Below are 27,390 nucleotides of genomic sequence, written 5' to 3'. Positions count from 1 at the left end.
GGCGTCGCGGGGGGGCGTGGCGGGGCGCTGGGGCGGGGCGCGGCGGCGGGCGGGGGAGCGATGCGCGCCGCGGCCTCACGGGCGGGAATTTTCTTCCGGGGTGCGGCCCGCTCGGGGGGTTTCGCTTCCGGGACGGTGCTGCGGCCCTTCCCACCCCCGCCAGGTAGGTACCGGCGCGGTGCCGGCCCGGCGGGCCGGGCGGGGCGGGGCGGGGCGGGGGGAGGCCCGGGCCCGCCCCAACCGTGAGGCGCCGTCACGCCCGCGGGGGCCGGGGAGCGCGGCCGCGCCCCGCCGCCGCCCCTCCTCCCCTCAGGGCCGCGGGGCGGGGGCCGCCGGGCCCGCTCCCCCCTCCCGCCGCGGGGCCTCCGCCGGCCGGGCCCGTCCCTCCCCGGAGGCCCCGCGGCCCCTCCCGGGCTCGCCGCCTCCCTCCGGCCGGTGCTGCCCCCCGCGGGAGCGGAGCGGTGCGTTGTCAGCCCCGCGGGCGGGACGGCGTGGGGCCGATTCAGCCCTCGGGGTGCGGGGAGGGTGGATTTCGGTCCGCCGCCTCCGCGCACGCCCGGGTTCGGGTCGTCAGGCGTCTCTCCGCAGCTGTCAGGGCTAAAAATTAACCGTAACCCCCTCGGCCGGGAGCGAAGGCCTGGAGTCACCGCTTAGGAGCGATCTAGTGGGGAATAAACCGAGCGCTGTTAAATCTGCTCCTTTAGCTGAGGCGGGGAAGGATGAGAAAGGCAGCATCTCCCATCTCAATTTAGAATTACTACTGTTATTATCTTTATTAAGGTCCCCTCGAAATTTGAAAGTAGTCAAGTTGACCAGTCGTCGTAAATCTCAGCCCTAAAAGCTGGGACTTTTCAGTTCCACCTCCTCTATACGGCTCCCCAGCTTGACAGTTTTCTGACAAAGGATATACTTAGAGTGAGCATCACCTGCTGCAGATGGTCGGTCCCAGCTTTTTCGAGGGCCTGATGGATCGAGAATTTCTGCTGTTTTCGGTAGTTGCACTTGCCTCACCAGGTGAAAGGCATTTTCTGAGATAAGTAAGTCCAAGTCTCAGCTGGTGACACTTTAAATTGTATTATAAATAGATAAGTCTCTCGATATGTTCTCTGTAAAGAGCATTGCGCAGCAGGAGATCCCATTCATCCTGCAGGTAAAGGCTGAGATGATGAACGTGTAGTCTGGCACCAGGAAAGGCAAAAATTGAGGTTTCATTGCGCTGCCGGCTGAGGTGCGTAAGCTTATGATAGACCCCTTACCCGGGAGGACAGAAATCATCTTCTGACAAGGGGATTTTGATCCAAAAAGACAGAGTTCCCCTCACCAGCCTGTGACTGAGGTTGCCCCCAAAGCGTATCATAAAATGCCGCTTCCTCGATACTGAGGTAAACGAAGCTATGTGGGGCCTTTTCTCCTGCCATCAGTGGTGGATGGATTTTTCCATGCCTTTGGAGCAGAAGCTTGCAAATAGTTTTTCGGGCTCCCCTGGGAGCAGCTGACTTCTGACCGGGGCAGTACACAGCCACGCTCAGCAGTTAAGATCTGATTATTATTTTTTCCCTTCTCTTTCTGTACGCCCTGAGCTGACGCCCTGAGAAACAAACGGTCGGCCTCTGCCTCCAGCCTCGCCTCCCTGCGCAAGCCTCCCTTAAGAGAATGCTTTGGGGTTTATCGCTTTAGAAACTGGTGGTTTGGGAAGATTATGTGATTACAGGCTCCCCAATCCTGTAAACATTTGCACATACTCGATGTGATTTCGGCTGTGTGAGTGTCCCTAATGGCATAACTGAAACGGCTCATTTGAAGAAAACCCTGCATGTGTTTAAATGCTGCAGGATTAGTGCCAGAGATACCAGCCCTGTAAGAGAGGAAATGACTTTCTCAGGTTATTTGCACTTCCATTTTTTATTTTAATGACCATCAGTACAACACAAACACTGAGCAGACACTGGGGAAAGATCAATTTGATAAGATACAGTGTTTCTCTGTGGTTTGGGGTGGGATGTCATGTAATGGTTAGCTAATCCTGCTGCTGTATCCTCCAGCAAAACAAAGAATGACGAAGCTTGACGTTCTTGATTGTGCTCGGGAGAACCCAATTCCTCCGTGCTACGTTTTTTCTTTCTTTTCTTTTTTCCTTCTAAAGGGGAAGGGGGCAAAAAGTTTTCAGACCTTCTTACTACATCAGAAGAAAAAAAGGAAAACAACAAGATACCGCCCCCATTTCCTCCCCTTTGCATGTTACTCGTAACGTTACAGGTAAGATGTCGGATTTTCTGTTTCACCTTGTTTTGTGCGTTTGAAGTTCTGCTCTTAACGTTGCGTTGATGCGGACCTGCGTGCTATAGTTCCTTGATTTTTGTGGGGTTTATTGCTTTCTTCTAAAGATAGGGGAGGGGGAGAAGAAGCCGTAAGATATGGCGCTGTTAAGCTGCACCTTGCGAAGTTTTGTGCACGGCACCCCTGATCTCACCTGCCCCAGAGACACACAGCCGTCCGGCCATTTAGTAATCTCTTTGCACAACTTCACAAGATTGACAGGCTGTCCTGCAGCTTCAGGTTTAGTAACATATTTTGCCAAGTTTGCATAAAGTCTGCTTGGGCATATGAACATGCGCTATCCTGCAGCATTCATAAATTTAAAAAAAAAAAAAAAAAAGTGTCCTTCAAAGGCACATATGCTTTCCTGTGTGCTAGTCCATTCGATTCTGAGATTTCTCGGAGTAGGCACTATAAGCCTCGGTATTCCCAGCCTGCCTGAAATCGTTTTGATATCTGCAGCATTCTGCTTAATCGACACTTCAGATGCCATCCAGCTTGGAATCTGTTCATGCCACGAGTGGTCTTTAATAAGCTTATTTACTTTTTTTTTTTTTCTTTTTGGGAGAGTTTACGTCTAATTTTGGATCATTCTGAATTTTTACCATATATGGTCAGGGCTCCTTTTCAAACTTTGCCAAAATGAAATGTGATGATTATAGAAAAATGAATTATGGAAGGGAAACCAGGAGAGCTAGTTTGTTAATCCCCATTGTTCACAAGTTGTCTTTTGCTGTATGCAATATCTCAAACTACACAAATGCCAGCTTCTTTTGCCAGGGAGTCACTTGTGCCCAGTGGATGGTCTGATGAGCTGGTGTTTAGAACTGGATTCTGTTCTTTTTCTTTCACCGTCCTGTTATATATTTTCTGTCATGTGTCAGAAACGCCACATATGATGAATATCTTGGTTTTAACGCTGTACTTTAGATTCCTTGATGTCAAATGTGTGCCAGTCAGCTTTCGAAAAGTCTCTGAGGAGGATTTAGGTCCCAGTGTCTCCTTCCTGATTCCTGTTCAATAAATGAGGAATAACAATATTACTTTCCCTTTTCAAAGTGCTTAGAAGGTACAAGTGCTAAGTATTTTAATCCATTATGCAATCAGTTGCCTATTTTTAGTACCTGAACCATTTTTAATGTTCTTTTTACAATGCAAATGTGCTTTTATTGAGGCTGACAGAACGAACTGTTTCAAGCACTTAAGCCACAGGGAATGGGGAATGAGGATCTATCGGGGACTGGTTTAATATAACTGTTGTGAAAGGTGGTGTACAGCACAGAAGGATCAGAGAACTGCTGCGAGGTGCTTGTAAATTAAATGGTGAGACACTTCTCTAAAAATCCCAATTTTTCAAACTGCATGAAAGTAGGTGAAAAATGTTTTAAATGCAAATGATAGACTAGCTCTGTTAACGATGGTATTTTCTCCCCTCTTTCCAGTAGGGTCGTGCACCTGCAACTGGGACAGCCATGGAGAAGAGTGGGAACATTCAGCTGGAGATTCCTGACTTCAGTAACTCTGTCCTGAGCCACCTGAATCAGTTACGCATGCAGGGTCGCCTGTGTGACATCGTGGTCAATGTGCAGGGGCAAGCTTTCCGCGCTCACAAGGTGGTGCTGGCTGCCAGCTCGCCCTACTTCCGCGACCACATGTCCTTGAACGAAATGAGCACCGTTTCCATTTCTGTCATCAAGAATCCTTCTGTTTTCGAGCAGCTTCTTTCCTTTTGTTACACCGGTAGGATATGTCTGCAGCTGGCTGACATCATCAGTTACCTAACGGCTGCCAGTTTCTTGCAGATGCAGCACATCATAGACAAATGCACGCAGATTCTCGAGGGAATTCATTTCAAAATTAACGTGGCGGAGGTGGAAGCAGAATTGAGCCAGACCAGGACAAAGCATCAGGAGAGACCACCGGAGTCTCACCGGGTGACGCCAAATCTAAACCGTTCTCTGAGCCCCCGTTACAACACCCCAAAGGGGAGTCGCCTGGGCCAGGTTAGCACGGTGCTGGACATTCGGGAGCTCAGCCCGCCCGAGGAGTCCACCAGCCCCCAGATAATTGAGCAGAGTTCAGACGTGGAAAGCAGGGAGCCCATACTACGGATTAACAGAGCGGGACAGTGGTACGTTGAGACGGGAATGGGAGACCGCGGGGGACGGAATGATGACGACGTCCGGGTGCTGGGAGGAGTACACATTAAAACGGAGAACCTGGAGGAGTGGCTCGGGGCAGAGCATCAGCCATCAGGAGAAGATGGGAGCAGCGCCGAGGAGGTCACTGCTATGGTGATCGACACCACGGGCCACGGATTGATGTGCCAAGAGGCTTACGCGTTAGGGTCCTCTGGGGCCAAAGTGGTCAGGCCGACCAGCAGTGAGATTGACAGGTGAGTTTTCTTTAACTTAATTACTGACCTTGGCTGTAAGAGGAAATTGTACAAGATTTTCCCTTGGCCGGGTCTGTCGCTTTGCAACGTTTGCCCCTTGTATTTCCTGTAGCCATTGAGCATAAGCGCTGAAGGAAGTTTTTCGTGGTGTTAGAAAGTGTATCCGGTTTGGGTTATAGTATTTTGGCTGGGTAGTGATCAGACCAGGATCTCCAGGTACAGGCTAGCGTAGGAAATTAATTATTGGCACCTAGAGATGTATAGGTTGGAATCTTTGCCTCTTGGTGTATAGCAGAGGTGGAATTTTTGTCTAAAGGAGATATTGCAGTTCAGTCTCAGTAGATATCGTGCTCAGCATCGGAATTAACGAGGTCACACAGTACGGGTTATGCAAAGTGTCATTGCAGTGATGCCTTCTGGCCTGAAAACCAGGGAGTCGTTCTGTTTGAGAAACAAGCTGGTCACGGGCCCTAGGTGAAGAGAAAATTGTCTTCCCGGTGGTCCAGGACAGCAGTGGGTTATGGGTTTACATCTTCTGAAGCAGTTGAAGTGGGGAGCCCATTGGCCTCCGCTGTTGTTTTGATTTGTACAAAAGAGCAGAAAGCCTTTATTGAAAACAGGTGGTGAAATCTGCTGTGTTTTGATTCTGCATCCATCTGCTTCCCCCCCACTCCAGCATTTGTTTTCTTGCCCTTAGCTCAGACCAAAGAACAGATCTGATAAAGGGCAGATCTGTTGTGTTTGAGGGGTTTGTATTTGTGGGGTTTCCCTTCACATCTGCCTCTCTTCTTTTCTAGCTCAATCCCTCTGGTCCCATGGGGGAACAGCTACCTGGAAGCAGTGGATATTCTGTCACTTGTCACTTAATAAATCCATCAGTGGGAATGATCTTGAGCTGGCCCTTGGGAGAGCGATCCTTTCCTAGTTCCTTAACTCTTTTCCACAGATCAGCTAGCCTCGAGCATCTCTTTTTGCACGGCACTCAATACACAGTGTTTCCTACCTGGAGTCCATCACATCACTTTTGTTTCACACTTGAAAGGGGAAGGAGGGCGAGGGTGGTGAATGAGAGGTGCCCTTAGGGAAATGGTTTCTTCTCCTGTTGTACAGTTCCTGAGTCACTGGGCCCATATCGGTTTACTTGCGATAGCAACCGAAAAGCTCTCTGTTACTGAACTGGAAGCCAAATGACTCAGTTTTATTTTTCAGATGTTAAGACTGAAACCACAGACCAGTATGACTTGGTTTTTCCTTTATACTTGCGCTGTTCCGCCTCCTGTGTGTTAGCTGGTGAGGATGAAGAGATGCTATACAGGTGCCTCTATTGCTCACCCGTTGTTCTAAACACCGTAGTGACTTGATGCCCATTAAAAACTCCATTTACACTCTTCCCCCACCCCACAGATTTAGCCCTTCTGGCAGCATGGTTGCTGTGACTGAGCGGTACAGATCAAAAAGCGAGTCTCCCAGGCGGATGGATGAGCCCAAGCAGCCCAGTTCCCAGGTAGGCAGATCAAGAAGTTTGCAAGTAAATGTTGGCATTGAAGGTGAAGGGGGCTGTGTTGTGATGAAGTGTATAATATTTTATATTTGTAAGCAATGCTGTTTGTGAAACAAAGACCTCTTACTGTTGCAAAGGGTTTAGTTGCTCCCACTGAGAACATACGCTGTCGGTATATGATTTAAAATTGATTTTGGCTGTCGTTTGGGATTTCGGCCAGATACCTGGAAAACATGAGAAGTTTCTCTTGTTATCTGAAGTCATAAATATCAACCCTTGTTCTGGGCAGGCCACCAGCTCCTGAGGAGAAACCCCATTCGCCTGCAGAGTTGGATCTGCCCTAAAACACCAACAGCAAAAGCCTGAGTTGATGGAGGAGGTGTTAGTTGGCTTCTGTGGAAGACTGAGGGGTGACAACAGCTGAACCTTTCCATGATAGTGCCAAAATCATTGCAAAAAGCCCTCCAGGCACTACTACACCAGTAAAACTTTAGGGTGAAGTGTCAAAGGACCATGGATTTGTACAGAGGTCTCTGTCTCATCCCCAAGGGACTGCGTTGCATAGCAGAATTTGCAGTGTAAAGTAGCTTCGACTCCTCGGCTTTCTTGGGGTATGGGCACAGTTTTGGGGTAGGAGGGAGAGATACACAGAAATACAGAAGGACAATGGGCTATAGGGTGCAGCAAAGTGGGGCACGGTGATAATACCTGTGCCTAATCATTTTGATCTAATTTTTTTGTTGCATACAGTCAGTATTGCAGTGGCACTATAGTGCAAGTGTATCGCCCAACACTGTGTAGAACAACTCTTGTGTGCCTGGCAAATAAGTAATATGTCCGTTCGTAATCAAATTACTTTGCTGGAGCTGGGTGAGGAGTTACCAGGCTGCTTTGTCCTTGAGTAAGACCAAGTGTAATAAGGGGAAAAAATTGTGATTGCTGTCTGCTAACTTCGTAATCCACGTCCATAAAAGAAAACATATCTTCTTGTTTCTATTTTGCCAAAGCTTAGTTTTGTGTCCTCAGAATACATCTAGAAAATTTCAGGTCAAACTAACCCTCCAGGGCAAATGCGACATACAAAGCAATTTTAGCTCTACGTACAGAAAAGCTGCTATTATTTCTTCATTATGAGATGGCCTCAAACACAAAACTGTAGGCTACCACGTACACAGGGAATATCATCACCTTGCGCTCTTCTGGTATTGCCATATCGATGCTAAAAATAGTCTGCCTGTGATCCCTGCCCAGTGGCAGTGGTAGAGTGGAAAGAGAGTACCATAGCTTTGCGCTATGAGCACAAAGTGTTTCAGTCCCGAGCAGCTTACCAGTGCTCATACAGCTGGATTCCACGGCATCTGGCACAGTTACGCTGCTGCTTGCACGTGCACAGCCCTCGCTGCCGGAGGAGAGGCCCTCCTGCCATTACGCTCGTTGCTTGTCTGCATTTAGCATCATCAGGAAACAGCGTAAGACTTGGGAGTGCAAATACTGCATCCTCCAGCACGGAGGCATTCAGGAGACTGTCTGTTGGTGCTTGTTCTGAATATGATAGCCAGAAGCGGCTGTCCTAGAGCCCACGCTTGCAGTTCAGGGTTACCCTTGGCTGTTTGTCTTTCTGGCTTCAGAAAATAGTGAGGAGCCAGCTAGTCCTTGCTGTGTGACTCGGGCCAGGCGTGCTAGCTCTCTGTGCTGCAGATCCTCCCCTGCAATGCCGCAGGGCTGGGATGGATTACACAGCCATTTAGGCAAATGTGATTCATTATAAAATGAATCCTGAATGACACCTGAATAAATACTTGTGTAAAATGACACCTGAAGAGTTTCTGGTATGATTTGTAGTTTATTCCACCTTCGTTTTACTGCAAGCTCATCAACTGGCTTCTTTTTTTAACCTTTACTAAGTAAAAGAGAACATGGTATACAGTATTTTAATCAAACTGGCCCAAGTTTTAAAAGAAGTAACATGTATTGACACGTTTGGTCCACAACTCAGTCGGTGGCTAAGCACCCTTCTGACGAGTGCTGTCTTTTCTTCCCCAATCTAGTGAAAGACTTGGCCGAAGGGGCTGCCATAGCAGAGGTTTCTAATTGATTGCTCATTTGTCTTCAGCCCCAAGGCCCCAGTTAAGCACTTAAAGGTCTGCTTGAGGTTGAAGACATTAGTGCTGCCGATTTCGAGGTTTGGCACATGCTTCAGTGATTTACTGGCTGGACTGGGGCCTGATCTTCTTTCCTGCAATTTGTTTTAGGCTGCTTGTTATTTAAATCTCTGTTGCTTCCTTCGCAGGGGGAGGAATCGGCCATGCTTGGAGTGAGCGGTTATGTGGAATATCTCCGGGAGCAGGAGGTTTCAGAGCGCTGGTTCCGGTACAACCCACGGCTCACTTGTATTTACTGCGCCAAATCCTTCAACCAGAAAGGCAGCCTGGACCGGCACATGCGTCTCCACATGGGCATCACGCCTTTTGTCTGCCGCATGTGTGGGAAGAAGTACACCCGCAAGGATCAGCTGGAGTATCACATCCGCAAGCACACAGGCAACAAGCCCTTTCATTGCCACGTCTGCGGCAAAAGCTTCCCTTTCCAGGCCATCCTCAACCAGCACTTTCGCAAGAACCACCCTGGCTGTATGCCTCTGGAGGGGCCTCACAGCATCTCCCCTGAGACCACCGTCACATCTCGGGGGCAGGCAGAGGAAGAATCTCCTCCGCAGGAGGAAGCTGTCGCTGTGGGGGAGACGGCACAGGGATCTGTGTCCACAACTGGGCCAGATTGAAACACAGCTGCAGAGTCTGGGGAGAAAGGACCGTCTTCCCGTTTTTGGCTCTAAAGAGTCAGCACCAACCTGGCAGGCTGGTACTGTAATTAGTGCAATGCCACCACTGGACAGAAAGAAGCTCCCAAGATGTTGCCAAAATAGAAAAATCTTTCTCTCTCTCTCTCTCTTTCTCTCACACACCCACACACACACACGTAGAGTGTTAAAAGTTTTTCTCCCTTATTCCTCCTCCTCTCGGAGAAAAACAAAACAACTGTGTCAATCAACTTCTTATTCAGGGATCGACAGGATTTTAAATTTTTTTAATGTTCCGTAGTGATCTGGGATGAGCAGTCATTTGTATTTCTCTACAGCGTTTGGCCCAGCAGCTAGGTCCCGCTGGCCGTCAGCCGTGCAGACCCAGTGAGCCTAGCGTGCAGGGCTGCTCCTCGCCATATCTGCTGGTCCAGCTCAAGGGGAAAGCAGGGGCGAGGTGCCATTGCCTTCCTCCATTCCCCAGGTAGTTGCCACGTTAAAGAAGACAAAAAGACTGTCCTGGTGGAACCCGCCTTGCCCAAGTGTATTTATCCCTGTCTTATTTTTGGTGTGTCTCTTTTTACCTTTTTACTTAAACTATTATTTTAGGGCTTTTGGCTTGCCTGTTCCAGGCGTGCGGCCTCAGCGCCCCTTGTTAAAAGTGGGCACGGCTATAAAGCGGTATTCTAGAGGTCAGCAAAATTTGAAGCGCTTTGGCTACTGAAAGTGAAATTTAGCAGCTGTGAGGTTTGCATTAGGCTCTGATGGGTTGGAAGAAGGGTTGGAGGGGTCTTTCGGAGGAGGTTGTCCTTTGCTGTTGCTGATCTGGAGAGTTCAGAGCACTCTGACGTCCTGACCGGTGCGCTGCCGTGCTTCAGGTGTTGCTGAGTGTTAGGAAGAGTTCTTCTCGACTGGCTGAATTGTGGAGTTAGAGGCTGGCTACCAAAGTCGTCCTTCACCCCTACTCCCCACTCAACACGCACTTGATCTTTTATAACAGCAATATGGTATACTGAAATACTATCATCCCAGCCAAGCAATTGTGGGGGGTTGCTTTTAAACGTGTTTCTACAAACTAGTTTGATAACTTTTTTATCAATGAAATGCAAAAAGAAAAGAAAACCCTACTTTATTTCCTTGTAACGGTTCAGGAAACTTAAAAGTGAATGGTTCCTAGAGCAATCACAACTCTGTCCCCTTGCATGGACTTAAACTTTTGTATTCTAAGCGGCTCTGATGTTTAGAGCAAGTTAAGCAAACCTGGAGAGACATGCCTGCATTGTGTATTGTAGGTGTTTGCACGTGCTTACGTGTTTCATAAACGGAAAAGCATGGGACAGGTAGATAAGTGCAAATATCTTGACATCTTTTGAAGAAGTCTTTTAAAAAATATGCAATACTTTAAGAGTTTTCTCTGGTTCTGATGCCGAGTTGTTCGCAATGGAGGGGGAGAATGAACGACAGGTTGCGCAGATTGGGTTTGGGAGAGGACGTTTGGTTGAAGGAGTTCTCTTGAGGATGTATAACGTGTACAATAAGGAATGATGAAGTTCTGATCCTTACGGTGATGGGAGGAACAATGAGACATTGAAAAAGGAATACACTTCATCTTGCTTTGGCAAAGCAAGCCGGGCGAGCGGTTAGAGTGTGGGCTTGGCGGGCAGGAGACTCACCAAGTGAAAATAAAGCTTGCCCTGCAGTCTGACTGCACAATTTTGGGCACATGGAAACATTTCCAGCCCTCCCTTTCCCCACCTGCAAATTGGGACTCGGGATCATTTTCCTGCCCCTTGAGGGGGAAGAATTTGGAGAAGGGTAATGTATTCTTGCCTCACTTTATGTATTTTTCTCTTCTATAAGCAAGGGGTCTCACTGTTCCTCCCATGTCTCTCTCAAAAAGCAGATGTGGCTCTAATGTTTTTTTGGTGTGTGGGGAAGGGAGGGCTTGGTGCCAGGATCACGTGTAACGGGGATGTGCTCCTAAGAGAGGAACCTTTGCAGGTGTTCTGAGCCAGGCACCTGCAAAGTACAATTTCATTGACCATTTCAAACAGGAAAACTGATATTTCACCTCCGTTTTCCTTCTGTCCCTTCTTCCTCCTCTCCTGTCAAGTGCATCGTCACACAGTGAATGGTTTTCTAAGTGGCCACCCGAGGGACCAGCCCCATTGTGTTTCCTGTCGAAGGTCAAACAGGATTGTACCGAAACAGTAAGGTTGCCAGAGAGCAGTCGCAGAAGATGAGAGATGAGAGGGTGGCTAAGGTAGGTTTCGTTGCAATCGAGGTGCGGGGAGGAGCGGAGATGTGCAGAGTATGCTGCTTTAGTCATAGCTTTTGAAGTTACCAAAAATCAAAAAGAAAAAAGTTAAAAACTTTGAAATCCTATCCTGTTCACACTAGAGAGCATCAAAAGTTACTTTTAGTTGCTTAAAAGATTTTTAAGTGTTTTAAAATAGAACTTTTAAAAGAATACTACCAAACTATAAAAACATAAAATTATTTATATACATATATTATATATAAATATAGTGGGAAAGTTTCCCTGCTAAGCTTGCTGTGAAGAGAAGGGTGAAGGTGCAGTAACTGCTATACAAGCAACATTTTTCTGAAACAGATGGCAACCGATCCATCAAAGCATAGTGATGAAGGGCTGACATAAAATGGTGAATGCCTTTATTCGTATGGCATAGCTGTGAGTTTCTTGAGCAGGTTTTTGTTTTACTGTTTCGATACTGTGAATGGAGGAGCATCCGAACAGTCCAGGATGCCAGCAGTGCGTCCTGTTTTGCTGATTCACTACTTTCAATTGGCCTGGTGAAAACCATGAAATTGGTCCTTCGTATCGTACTAGGCTAGTCTGAAAACAAAGCTTGTGAAAGGTTTTTATTTTTTCCTCTTTTATGTTGGTTTTTTTGGTTTTTTTGGTTTTTTTTTTTTTTGGTGCAGAGGTTGCCACTGTATAAATGATCATTTCTGATTGCATGCAAAAGAGCCAATATTCTTGCCCCGGCCTCACTGAGGTGAAGTTTATAGCTTGTAGCTAGAGTCAGTATAAGGTATGGTAGTGGGAATCATTTTAATATTATTTCTGTACATTTAATGGATGTGTATGTGTATGTATGTGTAGGAATCATGGTGTCTCTGATGTTTTCTCGAACAGTGCTGAAAGCAGTTTAGGCCCATCCGCACTAGAAGATGGAACCAGTTCAGAGGAATCGTTTATTAAACTTTTCTTTCAGTGGTTGACGTCCTCAGTGCACGTAAGGCCAAGGTTTGAGAAAAAAGGGGTTGGAGGTCGTATACGGTATGGAAAAACCTCATGTTAGTTTTCTGGCAGTGGTGTAGCTACTTGGAGCTGCTTTCCATAACAGAGTGATAACCATCTTTTGTTGCCTCTCCATTGGCAAACCGTGTCGCTCTTTACGGTTGCACCGAAGCTGTGGAGAATCAGATGCCAGCTTCCCAAGCGTGAATGCTTCTGTGATGGGTTGAGGCACGGCTTTGCATTTCCACATCTAGCTGCAGCTTTTTCCCCTCTGCCAAAACTGTGATTTCAACTGTGATTTAAGGAGGATGTGAAGAGAACTGTCGTATTTTAATACCTCTGTACGTAACATTTCTGTCCGCTCCAGAGTTAGGGCTTACTAACCCATTTGTTTGCTTGCCTCAGGCAACAGGGGGAACACACTCTGTTTCTGCAGTTTTCTTTCTTGGAGGGGGAACGCATTTCTTAGTTCTTTGCTGCGGCAGAGAAGCCTTCCTAATGTGAAGTGTTGCGGTTATCTCCTTGAGCCTGCAGAAAGCCCCGGTGCCAAGTCACAGCAGAGTGACGTGGCGGTTGCTGTGGCCGTTCCCTGCTGCTGCCAGGTTCCCTGTGAATAGCTGTGAAAATAACAAGAATTGTGTTAATACTGTGCTGCTGCTTTGGGGAAAAGCTAAACCTCTTCCTCTCGGGAGGATGACCGATGTGAAGCTGGGAAAGGGAAAAAACAGAAGGTCTTTTTGCTCTCAAGCAATGGGACTATGTGAAAGCAAACTGTGCTTCTTATTTCCAGCAGCTAGATAGAGAGGGATGAATGAGGAGGCTTTATGAAATGTGAATTTATAACAGGAGGCTGAGAACACACTTAGAGCCACTTAATAAGATCCAGGGATATCAGCCTGGTAAGAGTCAGAGCAGCCGATGCAGATGGGCAATCCCTCGCTTGTGCTCCCAGCATTGTCCGGCCAGCAGGTTCAGTCCTTTGACTTACCTACATCTTCTCTACAATATTTTCAAGCTGTGATCTGTGTAATTTCACTTTCAGAAGTTTGAGTGGTTGGAGGGCAGGAAGAATAGAAAGCATTTGGTGTCTCTGCTGCTGTTTTAAATCCAGCCAAGGTCGGTAGCGACTGACTCTGTTCCCATCTGACAGCTCTTCAGAGCTGGAATTGCATTTGGAACAAGCTGCGATCTCGCTGAAAAGGGTAGCGGGGCAGGCTTGGTGGGGAGGGCACGGAGCCAGGATTTTAGCCCTCTGCGAGATGAAGGTTGAAATAAATTGACAGGATAGATCTCCCTGCTTGTCCTGCTCTTGTTTTTTGACAGCTAGGTGACTTTGTTTTCCGTGGCAGGCCGTCCCACGCCTCTACGCAGTAGTAATTTCGGTTAAAAGTGCCATGTCCACTTTGGTAAATGATTCTAAGCAGTCTGGTCTTTGAGCAGAGTCCTTCTGCTGCCTTCCGGTGATTCAACCCTAACGATGCATTTGCAAGAGCAGAGTTGTAGCTTTTATTTGCTGCTGACTTCATCTCTCCTGCAGAACCCAATGTATACATTGAAAGACAGCTGAAAAGGTGCAGTTTATTTGGGCGGAAGGTAGCTTTGTGAGGTAGACTGAGTCATGCATCTTTAAAACCAACAAAAATTAGCACCCCTTAAACTTATTATTTAAACTTTATAAAATTCTCCTCTTCAATCCATGACATGCCCGCCAATTCAGCATCCAAGTGTTTCTGCAGATTAGTGACACCAAAGGCTGTTCTTGCTCTACTGGAAATATTTTGGGGATGGGAGAAGTCAAGGAGCTGTAATTCAGGAAACATCTAATTTTTGTCAAGGTTTGGGCTCCAAGTTTCCCCTGGGAGCTGAGCCCGTAGCCAGAAAGTGCAGTCAGAAAGTCTGGGGTCTTTCGACGGAGCTGCCGCTGACCGCTGGCGTAGCCTCGTCTGGCAATAATGATATTCTCAGAGATGAGCATTGCTCCTGTCATGAGGTGAGATCCATGCACAGAGCTTTGACGTCTTCAGTGGAAGGTCCTAAGGAGGAGCTAAGTATCTTTATTTTAATCATTGTCATTCAAAGGATATTTTAATATAAAATACATACATATATATGTATGTACATTTTTATCTATATATATATTTGTAACCAAATAAAAGCTAGAACTATGCAAACACTACTGGCTGCTGCTTGAAACTAATGTCTACCAGAACGTTTTGGAATAGAGTAGATTTGGAGTAGATTGGTTGTTTTTTTTGTTTTTTCAATAAAATGCGGCAGACCAAAGTTTTGCTGCAGTTAGTCGTACTAGAAACTTAGGTTATTCCTAATCTGGAACCCACTCAAGTGGGTTATAAAATTATCTGAAGAGTCCTGCCATCTCTAAAATATTTCCAGCTGCTGAAAGGCTTTCTTTTGCAAAACATAGGAAAACACAGAGGCTGGGACTAGGAGAGACTGAATGTGATGTTTGGGATGATAGAAGAGAAGTAGAATCGAGGAAGGACTGGGAGCATTTTCATTCGGACGTAGGATTGAGTTGGCTTCAAGGAATCTTCCTACTTGTGACAATGTCCATCGCTGAGACAGAGGCAGTGATTGAAGCATCACCAGGCTGAATTCTGGTCCCGGTGGAGGTATTGGAAATCTTCCTGCTGAATCTGATGGTACCAGAGTTTAGTCTGCTGATAGAAATTTCATATGGTTTCTATCGTTTCTTTGTGTCAGATCCAATCTTCACTTTTAGGATTAACAGAAATATATCCAACTGTAATCTTCAGTGACCTTTGACTTTTTATTCCTGGGGACTGTAGAAAATTCAGGTTTCCTATAACATTATCCTCATCCCAACTGTGAACAAGTTACTACTGCTTCTTATAATTTATTGTCTTTCTGTTCCTGAGCGTCTATGTGATCCAGCTGTTCACCCGCGCCACCTTCCAGTGCTTCATTAGCTTTTATGCACAGGGAATTGTTGCAATGGATAAGTTGACCATGCTAGTTGGAAGAGTAGAAGCCTTTGGAGAATGACTTTTGCTTCCTCTAGCTGTCATTAGGGAGTGCACACACACATACCTGTATATACATATATATGTATACATATATAAAGTGTTTCAATATAAACTCATTTAGCATTATTCTTATTTAATTTATATTTTAATCCAGTTGTAAACCAAAGTATTACAGCTTGTGAAATGATATGTCTCGGAAATAGGAGGAACCTTTTTAGATGGGAGCTCTGAAAGATCTTTGCTGACAAAAAATGCGGATACGTGTAAGACTTAAGAACTTGTGCTGGTGAATCCTAGAGGTTTGCAGCCTCGGAAGGCTTTAGGACTTACTTACTGGATAAAGTCTGATGGTGGGGAAGCAGTATGGGTTACCATTTTAAAACACTTGTTTTTTTTAACTTACCCGGTGTAACTTGGTATTGGAGGAATTGCTACAAGAGCAGTACGGCGGGGCGTCTGATGGAGATGAAGCGCGTGGTTAAAGCTAAGAGGGCGATGTCAGGTAGCACCGTTTGCTCCTGGTGTCTTCCGTTCACAGATCTGGACTGAGGTGTGCTGTGCCCAGCTCTGGGCATCTCGGTAACGCCTTGTCGAATGACCCGGCGGGCAGCTGGTCGGTTGGTGGTTTGAATGAGCGCTTTAAAAGCACGACTCAGCAGCGTTTCTGCTGCTGGACTTTTCCAGCAGAATCGCTTTGGAGTCTCTGCCACCCTGCTGTGCCTGCTGGTCACAAAACCTGGGGCTTCTGCCTGCCTTTTGAATTGGGATGCTTTAAGGAAGCGTGAGGACTTGCCTACTAGAATGCCTCAAGGAAATCCTCTGCAAGGGAAAACGAGGCAGGAATTTAGGCATGGATTTGCTCTATATGCTGTAACATGGATCTAAAGTGATTCCATATGGTCCTCTGCCTGACCCCTTCTTTATAAATGCAGGGTTTGGATGAATCTTTGTAAACACGCATAGAAAAGACGAGACAGGCTGTCTCAGTGCTGGCACTGCTCCTGCCTGCGTCCCCTTTGGCTTGCTGTTTCTCGCTGTGGTATCTAATAAGGGCTGGAGCCGAGAGGTGTTTGTTGAGACAGAGTACAGCTGCCACTGGCTCAGGTGCTCCTGGGCTTTGGCTTATCTGTGCTGTCAGAGTGATTAAAGCAACCCACGTTTCAGAGCCTTCTGAAGGCTTGGAAATGGCAGTGTTTTTCATGGTACTTAACGGTTTCATAGGAAAACAAGTATGTTCTGGGGAGCCTAGAAATAAAAAGGGAGAAGACAGCAAATCAGACCATAGTCTGGCACAACTGGGAGCTGGAGAGAGAAGGCCACAAAACAACCGCTAATGTATTTAGTACCTAATTTACAGTTTTAGAAAACAGGCCTTTGCTATTTACTGATGTCTAGAGGTGGTTGGGGGTTTTTTTAGCAACTTCTGTGGAGGTGCATGTTCTGCTGTCCCCAATGGAAAGAAAAAAATGCCTTCAAAGATAAAATCTTGCTGATTCTTCTGTGCCGGGGAGTAATTGCCTTTCCAACAAATCAGCAAACGCTATGAACAAATTCACCTCACAAATTCACAAATTCACAAAATCTCCCACAGGCTTGGCAGCGGCTGAGTTCCCTCTTGCTCTTCTGCTCAGCCCGCACGCTGGAGTCTCTTTTTGGAGCGGGTTTCCCTGCGTCCCTTATATTGAGCAGGGCGACGGCCCGCCTACCTTTGTTGATTAAGTTCATTGAATACTCCCCAGCAGGATTAGCGCACACTCGCAGCTCATGGCGTATCACGCACTCTGCCAGCTACATGCGGTACAGTTTTTAGCTACTAGATCTGGCAAATATAAAAAGACTGTAAGCTAATCTACTTCTAATTGTAGTCACCAAGTACTGCGGGTTGAGTGCAAGACCCCTTCTGTGCCGCCTGCTGTACCAGTGTGTAGGAACATCATCCGTTACATCGAATTCCTTTTGACTGAGGCATCCTGAAAGCAACGTCGGTGCGAAGGTGCTTCTCAGTGCAGCTGTCAGGAGAAAGTGGTCTGATACCAGCAGCAGATCCTGCCTGGCTGCTGTGTCGAATAGCAGTTGCTCTGATAAACGAGGCAAAGGAAAAAGGGAAAGCGGGGTCAGGAGAAGAGAGGTACCTTAGACCAAGCACTGGCTGCTGCTTGGGCAGAAAAGAGTTATTTGATTGAGACAGTGGTCTGTATGTGGATTTTCTGTCATTTTTTATTCAAATAACTTTTAATAACATATATATAAAAAATATTTTTTTTTTTTTTTTACAAAAAGGTAGCCCTTTCCACTGAAAATTTCCCAAGTTCATTATTAAGTAGCACTAGTGTCAGTATGCTGCATCCAGTGCCTCCTCGGTGTTTGGTGGGTTGGCGACGATACGTAAGCCGGAGGCTTTGGGTGAGGGGGTTGTGAATGCATGCTGCTGACTGTCTTTCCCAATAGTCATTCTGATGGCTTTGGGACATGGACCAAAAATGATTCTTTTTGTTTTAAAGCTTTAATTCTTTTCATGGAAATGTTGAAAAATCCTAGCTCCCTCCCCAATTATTTTTGTTCTGTTTAGTTAAATTCTCATCTGGCATCAGTTTGTGATCCAAGAACAATTTCTGTGACACCCATGAGTAGGACTTTGTAGGACTTCGCAGATCACAGAAGGTTTAAGACCTGTGGCTGTAGGAGGTGATGTTTGTAACATGGTTTTTATGCTGCTGTAGAGGTTGGGAGGGATGAGGAAGGGTCTTTGCGGAGAGCTGGTCTCTGTCGCAGTGTGGATCAAGTCACTGGGCACCAGTACCTGCCTGCACGGGTCTTCGAGGTTAGAGATGCAGATGGGATTTTCTTCAGAGGTTTTCCTCGTGGCTTCCCGTTGCATCAGTGCTTCAGCTCCCCGCTTCGGTAGCGAACAACAGACTCTGCTGCCTTCAGCATCAGGAATGCAGCCAGCATTGAGGCTGTGTGCCGGGAGCCTGTGAGGGAACCTTAGGAGGGGAACTGTGCACCTTCAGAACCAAAAAGTTGAACTTGTCAAAGGCTTTTGCGAATGAGGAGTTACACCTGCTTTTGGCAGGGTGGTGGAGTAGGCCTGGGGGTTTTGGCTGTTAACATATATTCAGATCCTTGTTTTCACAGGGTGAGATGGGCCATTTCAGAAATCTGGGCAAGGAAAAGTGGTAGCGTTTGAACCCTGTGTTCTCATTCCAGGTTTCCACCGAGAACCACACCAGGTATGTCAATGCCATCGATGGGGTGGAGGGGGAGCTGTGCAGCATCATGTTACATGGCTGGGAGTGTGTATGTGTTACATCGGGGGGTGCTGGGTGCCCCGTGCTAGAGATGTCCCAGGTAAATGGGCATCTTTTGAGACCAATAGGATGGTGAAGTGTTCCCAAAAAGTGGTCTGAGCTGTGCCCATCAAGCTTGCAGGGTAGTAGTTTTCTGATGAGCTGGTGAGTAGCGTTGGGAGAGGAATGGGAAACATTTCACCATGAACTCCTTGCACAGTGCTTCTGCAAAGCCGCGGGGCTGTGTTGTACCAGCACAGCCCTCCACAAGCCCCCCCTGCTCATCCCCTACTGCTACATGCAGCATCAGTGGAGCAGGCCAAGCTGAAACTGTCTCCCTGGAAATAAGAGGGTGTTTCCTTGCAGAACGTGGTGCAGGAAGGGAGGGGGCTGTGGGATTTGTGCCCCAGCTGGAGCACAGGCTTTTTAGCCCTGGGCACAGAGAGCTCAAGACCTATTGCCTGTCACCGAGGCAAGGGGCTCAGGTGGGTGGTTTTCTTCTTTGCTAGAGGGAAGCTATTATGTCCGCTGGAAAAAAAAAATGTGTGTGAAGTCTGGGGTAATTCTTGCTAGGAAACCAGTTATATTACTGGTTATATTCCAGCAGCAGAATAATTAACAAAATACTTATTTTTGTTAAAAAAAATCAGTGTTAATTCTAACCTGGTGACAGTCACCTGCTTACATCATCTAGTGCGTGATTCACATCACACCTCTTATGAAGCTGTTTTTATTTTCCCACCATAGAAGTGGTGGCAAATCTCCCTACAGCTGCAGACTCGTTGCGGTCTGTAAACGGGAAGAGGCCCCTTCCCCGTCTGCTGGAGAGCACTGTAAAAGATTCAGCCCACAAAGCGATTGAAAACAACAGCACTTCAACCGTGCAGATAGTTTGCCTGCATTAGCCAGAGTTTCTTTAGACAGCCAGAGACACGCCCTCGGTTTCTTCCTAGCCTGAGCCATTTGTTGTAGCAAGGAGATCATCTGCAAAGCGCAAACAGAAATAGCGAGGAAAGGAGGTTGGCTTAGCGGTGAGGAGGGAGACACCCAAAAGAAGAAGAGGGCTCATCTGTTTTCAGCACTGGCTGTTGGCACTGGAAGCCAACAGGAGGTGTTGGGTAGAACAGGTGAGACGTCAGCAAAGCATCATTGGGATGAAGCGTGCGTGCGTCTCTAGCACGTTGTGGATGCTGTGGGCAGGGAAACGCTGGTTGTAGAACCTGCAGGTGTTCAGGAGCGTGCAGGAAACCTTGCTGTCTTGGGAGACAGGCGTGCAAAGATGCCTATACCATGTCCTAAAACGTCAGAGCGGAACACTACCAGTGTTTTCCATCCTGGAGCCGTGAATGGTAATGAAGGAAAACAAGTCAGTCCCTAGTGGAGGCGAATTTGCTGTGTGGATTTCAGAAACGCCCTTGGAAGGAACCGAAGGCTGGCAAGTGAAGGCTGCAAATGGGTAGTACCAGACAGATTTCAAAGTGCCATTTTCTGAATGTTGGGTTTTCTAGCATGCGTTTAAGCTGTTGAAGACTGAAGTTTGCTTTTGTTTCAGTACTCTCTCCTTTACCTATGTCATTTCTTCTATTTAAACTCAGCAGCCAAGGGGAAGGTGCAGAGGAGGCAGAGCCAAACTCTTCTCAGAGGCGCACGGTGGAAAGAGGAGCAGCGGTAGGCAGAATTTTACACAAGGGAGATTCAGGTTAGGTATTGCAAGACATTTTTTCACCGTGAGTATAGCCAAACAGTATTAGAACAGGTTGTCCGGAGAGGCTGTGAAATCTCCATCCTGGGAGATACTCCAAACTTGACCAGGCAAGACCCTGAGCGATCTGCTTGAAGTTAGCCCTGCTTTGAAGGGGGAGGCAGGGCTGGGATCCAAAGGCCTCCCTCCCACCTCCCCTTATTCTGGGCTTCTCTGTCACTCCTGTGGAGTATAAAATATTTCCCCACCGCGTGCTGCACTGCACAATGCAAAACAAGGGATAGAGAGTTTTATCCTACCAGTGCATTTCCAGTTAAGATTTTTGTTCATTTGTCAATGATTAATCCACGAAATAGCATCTTGTCTGCTACAGTCTGTGAAGCCCAGCCGCTCCCCAAGCGTGAGTGCAGCCTCCAGGTTCCTGTTTCCATTAGACTACACCAAGCTGTATTTTTGTTACATTTTTTAGTATTATCATGTAAAAATGGGAAGCTCTAATGGGCTCCCTAGTTCATATCAGTTAAGCTTTTGAAACATATTCAGGTATCTTTTAAATACTGCTGTGTAAGTTCCTTGTTTAATCTGACATATTCTGATTTATTATTTTACTGCAGTTATCTAAGGCAGTACTTTAAAAAAAAAATCACTGCGTTAATTTTTTGCAGACTGTCAGCTGTGTTAAGCCTCCAGCTTTACTTAGTTTTTGTAAATGTACTTAACCCTCTCAGATCTATGGTTAAATGTCTTCATTATTTTTATATTGCAGTAAAGCTTATTTATTTAAACCTTCCCATGATCTTTGCAGGCAGACCCAATACCATTGGCTGTGAAACTGTGAAACTAATTAGAAATGAAAAATGAAGCTAGATTGGTTAGTTTTACTACTGGTTGTAAAATACAGAAAGTAGCAGCATAAAAGAAGAAAAATACAATTGAAATTACTCAGTCTGGGGCAGGGGGAGGAATCACAAAACTACAGCTGAGAAACTTCTTGGAAAATTAGTTTTAACCTGATGATGTTACTTCACTGGTTCCCCATTTGGCCAAGTTCAAAAGATGTGTCCTGAGACCGAGAGGTGTGTCTGGAGTCTATTCGTTCATCTGCGTGTCTAGGGCATTGGTTTGATGTGGGAGTTTGTGCTCCCGTGATGCTATTTTCTTAGAGTTTACATGTCTGAGGAAACTCTGTGGATTACTGTGAAGCTTTTATTTAATACTTCATTTCACGTAAATTGGTAACTGAACACAGCTCTTGGCTTAACAGAGGCGAGGGCCGGTGGGGAGGAGGAAGGTGCCATTTTGTCGCGGAGGCTGGCAGCTGCAGGTTATGCTAACAAAAGGTGGACAGTGCAATTCTTCCCGTGACAGCTTTGATTTTGGCAAGAGGTGTGAAGCCTCGTCACCCCTGCGGCTGTCCCCTGCCCATGGGGCGCTTTCAGTCGGCCAGCGTCAAGGTGAATTAGTCCTAAGTTTCCTCTGTAAAAACACAGGGCCGGGCTTTTGTTCACACAGGCTGTCATCGGTGCGTGTGTTCACAGGCCGAGGGTGAACTGGATCTCTGAGGGAGATTCAGGGAATGAGTTTGTAGGTGGTGTGCAGGTACTTTTCTCAAGTGTTAGAAAGTTTCCAAGGCCAGGGTTATGGCTGCTTCTCCCAACAGCAGCCTGGATTGCAGGTGAATTTGGGATGGAGAGCAGAATTTTGCTATACCCTTTGCTTAAGACTGATTCCTTTCTGCTCCCCTGAAGTTCTTGCCTGGGCAGAAAGCTGACGTGCGACTGCTTCCAGGGCTACGTTGTTGTCACAGGGCAAGTGACTGTGAGAAATACTTTGAAGTGAAAAGGGAGTGTTGTCATTCAACTAATGCACATTTCTTTTGTGTTTGTGTATGTAAAATTGCTGGCAGTTAGGACAGGCCAAGGGGTGCAAGAGTAATCCTTCTTGGTGGCAAAAGAGGGACTTTCCTGAATAAGCTCTTTTAAAAGCAGAGTTAGGAAGAGAATAATACGCAGCTGTGTGTTCTTGTGGTAACGTATTCCTCACCTTGATGCCCCACGCTTACAGGCAGAGTTAGCGAAGGACAAGAGAAGATTATATCAGAGGTCAGCTCACAGAAATGAAAGCAAGCTATTCAAAGTACTGCTTTTATCTGAAAACGGAAGGGAACGTATGCAGGTTTCCCCTAAGCCTCTGGTATCTTAAACACTAGCTGAAGCTCCCACGAGCTGTGCCCCAGATGTCTCTGAGGCCGCCCTCTGCCCCCTCCTTTCCCTGGCGTCACCCCATCTTTCCTGTACAACACTGTGAATATGACACCAGTAGCTCTTTTTAATATTTCCATTATAACTGCTCAGAGCATGAAATGCTGTCCTACGCTGTCACCTGGTGACGCTGTAGCAGATGAGCTGTGACCGAGAGCCCTGTTCAGCTGAAGAATAGCCCCCAAACAGGGACGCTGATGACTGAGCACTTCCTTGCGGAGCAGTGGAAGAGTATCGTAACAAGAGTTAACAATGTAAGTGGCTTTGTATAGCAATTTGCTAATCGAATTGATTTCGTAATGAACTAAACTGACAATCAATTTCTAAAATATAAAAGCCTCTTGGAGGGAATAGTCAAGTATGTCTTCAACAGAAAGATTAACTGGGATAACTTTTAATAAAGAGCACAGGATTTTTTCCTTTTTTTTTTTTTTTTTTTTTTTTTGAGCAATCACTCCAGAAATTGAGTTGCATTAAGCAGCAGAAGATTCACAGGACAGTAACTACCTCTCTCTCTTGGAGTGCTGAGGTTACCACACTACACACTCTATCAGCAAAGCTTTCACTTAAAACAGATTTGTTTTCCTTACCTCTGTGTTTCAGAAATGCAGGTCTGCTCTGTAAAGTGACTCTATGAGAATGGCATCTGGCAGGAGCAGGGGGAAGCCTTTTGGGGTCCATCGTCCCTCTTTGCCGCCAGTTTCTCGCTATGACCCTTGCAGGTTCGCTCTGGGGCTGCGACAGTTCAGGGTGGATTCGTTACTTCGCGTATTCTGCGTAATAGCAAACTGTCCAGCTCTGGCCAAAGCCAGAGCTGCGAGACTGCGGGCTCAACTTCCTGCACTGGGAAATTAGATAACGGTGTGGAAGGTAAGAGGAGATTCCATCTCCCTCCTGCCTCCAAGGGAGCAGGCAGCAGTAAAAAAGCAATAAAATAAAATAAAAAAGAAAACGCTTTTATATGTTGGTCATTAGTCAGCAGATCCAACTCTGCAAATTTATATATATACACACACATACACAAACGCATACAGAGAGCAGATCTCTCGTGAAAAGGTGCCATTTTTTTTTCTAAACAGAGTCCCTTTCCAAACTAGAACAGCACTTTAAATAGGTTCCTCTTGGAAAAAAAAAAAAAAAAAAGACAAAAAAAAAAAAAAAAGACAAACCCTTTACTGAAGAAATGCACTTTAAATCATAAGATGAGTATGGCTGTTGCTGGCTTTTGACACAGCTGTACAGGTAGGTGGCTTCTTGTCAGCCAGAGCCCAGGAGGGAGCGATGTTGCCAGACCCTCGACCGCAGCTCTACCTCCCGCAGCCCTCCCGGCCTGGTGCTGCCCCTGCCGCCACTACAGACAGGAGTTTCCACCGCAACCACAAACCTGGTTGCAGCTCAGCCGTGCTGTAGCACTAACAGGACTGACATGCATCGGCCTGTTAGAATACTTTTGTAATCGGTCAAGAAAAACCCACCTTTGCCTGTAAAGAATACTTAAACCCTGTTTATAATAGGTCAGAAGTTACACCCAGTTACAACACAGCAGATAGATAGATAGCCCATCCACATGCACAGGGCTGAGCTAAGTTGAACGAGCAAAGCTGCGATGAAGGTGTTGCTGGGGTTGTGGGTTTTTTTCCGTAACATGGATATGGAGCCCTAGTCAGTTCAGTATTTTTATTTTTTTTTTTAAACCCAAGTTTGTATGTCCCACATTGATTCTGCTCTGAGCTGGTTTGCAGAGTAACAATTTGTAAGAAAAGTTGTGCTGTCACCTTCAACTGTTGACCTATAAATCAAACTTTTTAGGACAGGTGTCCTAACACTCAAGACTTACTTTCACAGTTAAGAAATTTCCTGCTGTACTAATTATTCTTTTTTTGTTTTATTTTATTTTTGGTTGCAATCCTTATTTCAAGGAAAAAAAAAGAAAGTCAGTGTTCGCATGAGTCTGCAGTAGGTTGAGGTGTGAGCCTGCTGTGTGTAACTTGTGCATAGCAGACTGTTCTTCAATGATGTTACAAGCTGTTCCCAAGCTGGTCCTCTACCATCGCTTTCCTTTTCCTCTTCCAGTGGGAGCTGGCAGATGATAGAAGCTCTTTGGAAGGGCCACCGGCTCCATGGCTGATGGCACACAGGGATGGCCAGTGCTGCTGGAGGGGGGGCAGGCAAGGGTGGTAAGAGAACCAGAGTTGGGGAAGGGGGAAATAAAACCGCAGTAGAGGGGACTGTACAATTGCATTGAAAGCAGTTTAGCAAAGAGCGCTCTTGTTGGACAGCTTTAAGAACAATGTGAATGAAAACTTAGCAACTTGGGTAGGAATCTTTGAAAATTCTATAAATGTATACTTGAAATTCTGTTTGTATTAAAAAACAAATCGCATTTTCTTCTTTCTTTTAACACTGTGTAAAAGAACATTATGCATGTGAGTGGTTTGAGAATTAAATGGTTTAATACTCAGATCCTCGTCTGTGTCGTGTGGCTGACTGGTCTGACCTGACATTGATTTTCTCTCTCCTGCCCGCTTCGAATCAGCTGTGGTGCGAGAGCCTGGTCCCTGCTTTACACAGCTCTGCACTGCCCTAAGCTTAGCAACTGGGAGAGGCCGGGCTGTGCCAGGCTGCTTTTCCTGGCATCTTAGATGACTTCTGTCCTTCTCTTTTTATGAGCTTTGTCTCATCAATTCTGCAGGCTCAGCCCTTTTCGGTCTCACAGGGTAGAGAAGGCACTATGCTCTCACCGCAGGCCAAGCCCCCGAGTCCTGTTGCAGCAAGAGGGCTTTCCCAGCTGCCGATGGCAGGTGAAGCGTTTTGGTTCAGCACCATGCTAGGGAGACCCAGGCGCTTCCTCAGCCCTCCTCTTTCACCAGCCGCTACCTCCACAGCCTGGAGCACAACCGCAAAGGCAGAGGTCACAGGAGGAGAGTGCATGTTTCTGGAGCCGCACAATGAGGTAGCAGACAGAAGATAGGATCCAGCAAGAAAAGACACACCGGTGAGTGCCAGAGTAGGACAGGGAGAGGAAGAGCTGCTTTCTGAACTAGTGATTTCCAAAATGCTCCCCCTTTTCTTCCAGGGCCCAAGCTTCTGCATTAAAGTAGCTGCACACACAGCTTCTTCCAGAGGTGTTACTCTGGGCAAGCATGTCAGCACAAAAAGGATAAGTGCTTTTCGTGTGTGTGCAGTGGCCTGATGAGTACAGCCCGGTGACACAGCAGAGGAGGTGACTCTCCGTGTCCAAACCATGCACCACTTGCAACACAACACAGAGGCTCAAACCTTCCTACGGGAGAAGAGAGAGGGCTACAAAACCTTCCAAAACTACAGAGACATTCGCAGACACATACAGAGATGGTCCCAGATGTGACCAAACATCTTCTCATCCCAGCTCTTTGACAGACTGGCACATCTGACTTAACTCCCTCATTGCTTGGCTTGCAGTGGCAATTGCTGCTGAGAGGAAGCCTTTATAAAGGCAGATGTTTCACTGGTTCTACAAAATCCAGAGTAAATGGCACACTGGGGAGTGCCATCTACTGGTGTTGCAGCAGCTGTCTGCACACACCACTTCTGTAACACCTACTGATGACAGGACGGGACTGTGCTTTCGCTGCCCTTCTTCTTTTAAACAGCTGCTCTAAATGCAGAAATCTTAGAGGAAAGCGCATCACATTTTTTTCTGCATCTTGAAGACAACCCTGTCAGAAGTCCCACAGCAGCACGGCCACCTTGGGTGGACCAGAGGTCAGATCACGCACCTGGCATGGCAGCAGGCCAGGACACCTCAGCTCTAGGAGTAAACTTGCAGGTGAAATAACAGATTTTTAACACAGAGTTATGGACCTTGGTTGCCTTACCTGGGCATTGTCACGGTTCATAGACACCCCTGCTACAGCAACTTTTAGCACGGAGCTAGTTAAAAGCTTACTACTCAGAAAGACAGATTCACCGCCTTGGCCATGCGAGGCTTTTTGGACACATGGGACAGGCCAGACCTGTCGGCGAGTAGGGCTCCGGTGTTCGGCAGCTCTGCCACCTACCAGCTGTTCCACGCAGAGCCGTGTGAAGGCGTTTCTGGCCCAGCCAGCACGTGCCATTTGGCTGCTGCTGTTCCGCAGACCTCTCCGGTGTGGGGTTGTTCTGCTGGGACCGGGGCGTGCAGGGAAGGACCCATTTGTTGAAAAAGGAAAGTTTAAATAAGTCTGGGGAGTGACTTAGTGAAAACTGTCCATTCAGAGATCAATTTGTTACATTCAGATCTATAGGTTTTTAATGTACCAGGGGATCAGAGTTACAGTTTGAGGCCTGAAAGGGAGGAGGGTTGGATATAAGAATGACAGCAATGCTGGACTCAGGCTTAGGTGCCACAAAAATACTGGTGCTGGAAAAAATTCAGCTTCCCTTTGAATGAAGGACAGAGCAGGTGAGGTGACCTCCGAGCCCCCTCACCCGGCACAGCAAGAGGAGCAGTAAAAGCCCAGCTGGATACAGTCCCTCCCTGCAGCTTGCACCAAACAGTAAGACCAACCACCCCAGGAGCAGCCTGGGCTCTGTGGCAACACCCTACCGCCCCTCTTCCAGAGGCAGAGAAGGGAGGAGCGAGGCCCTGACAGCCCCTTTAGGAGCAAGGATCAGCTATTCTGCCCATGAAGATAATGGTGTTGAGGGCAGCTTCCCGGATGAAAAGCAGGAAGGGCCTGTTGGCATTGAAGATTATTCTGTTCATGGGGAAGGAACGGCCGGAGACTACGACAGCTGTAGCAGCCGATGCCTCGCTGCCTTCTTCATTCACCTACCAACCAAAAGAGAAGATGGGATTAAAACACAGGCATTATGCAGTATGTAAAGGGCTCTCCCT

At 46.9% G+C, this 27,390-nt stretch overlaps 2 protein-coding genes across 4 annotated transcripts in view; one reads left to right on the top strand and one right to left on the bottom strand.

The window, feature by feature from the left end:
* The first annotated feature begins 60 nt into the window (after positions 1 to 60).
* On the top strand, positions 61 to 24,980 carry ZBTB37 (zinc finger and BTB domain containing 37). 3 transcript variants are annotated; one of them, XM_082311602.1, is made up of 6 exons: positions 61 to 163; positions 2,144 to 2,256; positions 3,759 to 4,711; positions 6,116 to 6,215; positions 8,503 to 18,512; positions 22,626 to 24,980. In XM_082311602.1, exons 3-5 carry the CDS (start codon positions 3,789 to 3,791, stop codon positions 8,989 to 8,991), a joined length of 1,512 nt encoding a protein of 503 aa, XP_082167728.1. In that variant the 5' UTR covers positions 61 to 163; positions 2,144 to 2,256; positions 3,759 to 3,788; the 3' UTR covers positions 8,992 to 18,512; positions 22,626 to 24,980. The 3 variants fall into 3 exon arrangements, with proteins under 3 accessions (XP_082167728.1, XP_082167727.1, XP_082167729.1); XM_082311601.1 differs by having other exon boundaries at positions 8,503 to 22,786; positions 23,136 to 24,980; XM_082311603.1 differs by lacking the exon at positions 22,626 to 24,980 and having other exon boundaries at positions 8,503 to 9,577; positions 11,123 to 11,141.
* The window catches only part of SERPINC1 (serpin family C member 1), a 19,466-nt gene continuing 11,587 nt past the window's right edge, over positions 19,512 to 27,390 (bottom strand). Inside the window, exon 8 of the mRNA XM_082311598.1 lies at positions 19,512 to 27,324. Within this exon, the coding sequence (XP_082167724.1) occupies positions 27,151 to 27,324 (174 nt within the window). The 3' untranslated portion in view covers positions 19,512 to 27,150. The remainder of the gene's footprint in view (positions 27,325 to 27,390) is intronic.

Source organism: Platalea leucorodia, assembly GCF_965183815.1.
Source record: "Platalea leucorodia genome assembly, chromosome: 5".
Lineage (NCBI taxonomy): Eukaryota > Metazoa > Chordata > Aves > Pelecaniformes > Threskiornithidae > Platalea > Platalea leucorodia.
The sequence above is the reverse complement of the archived record's forward strand: the minus strand, read 5'-3'. Positions and strand labels throughout refer to the sequence as shown.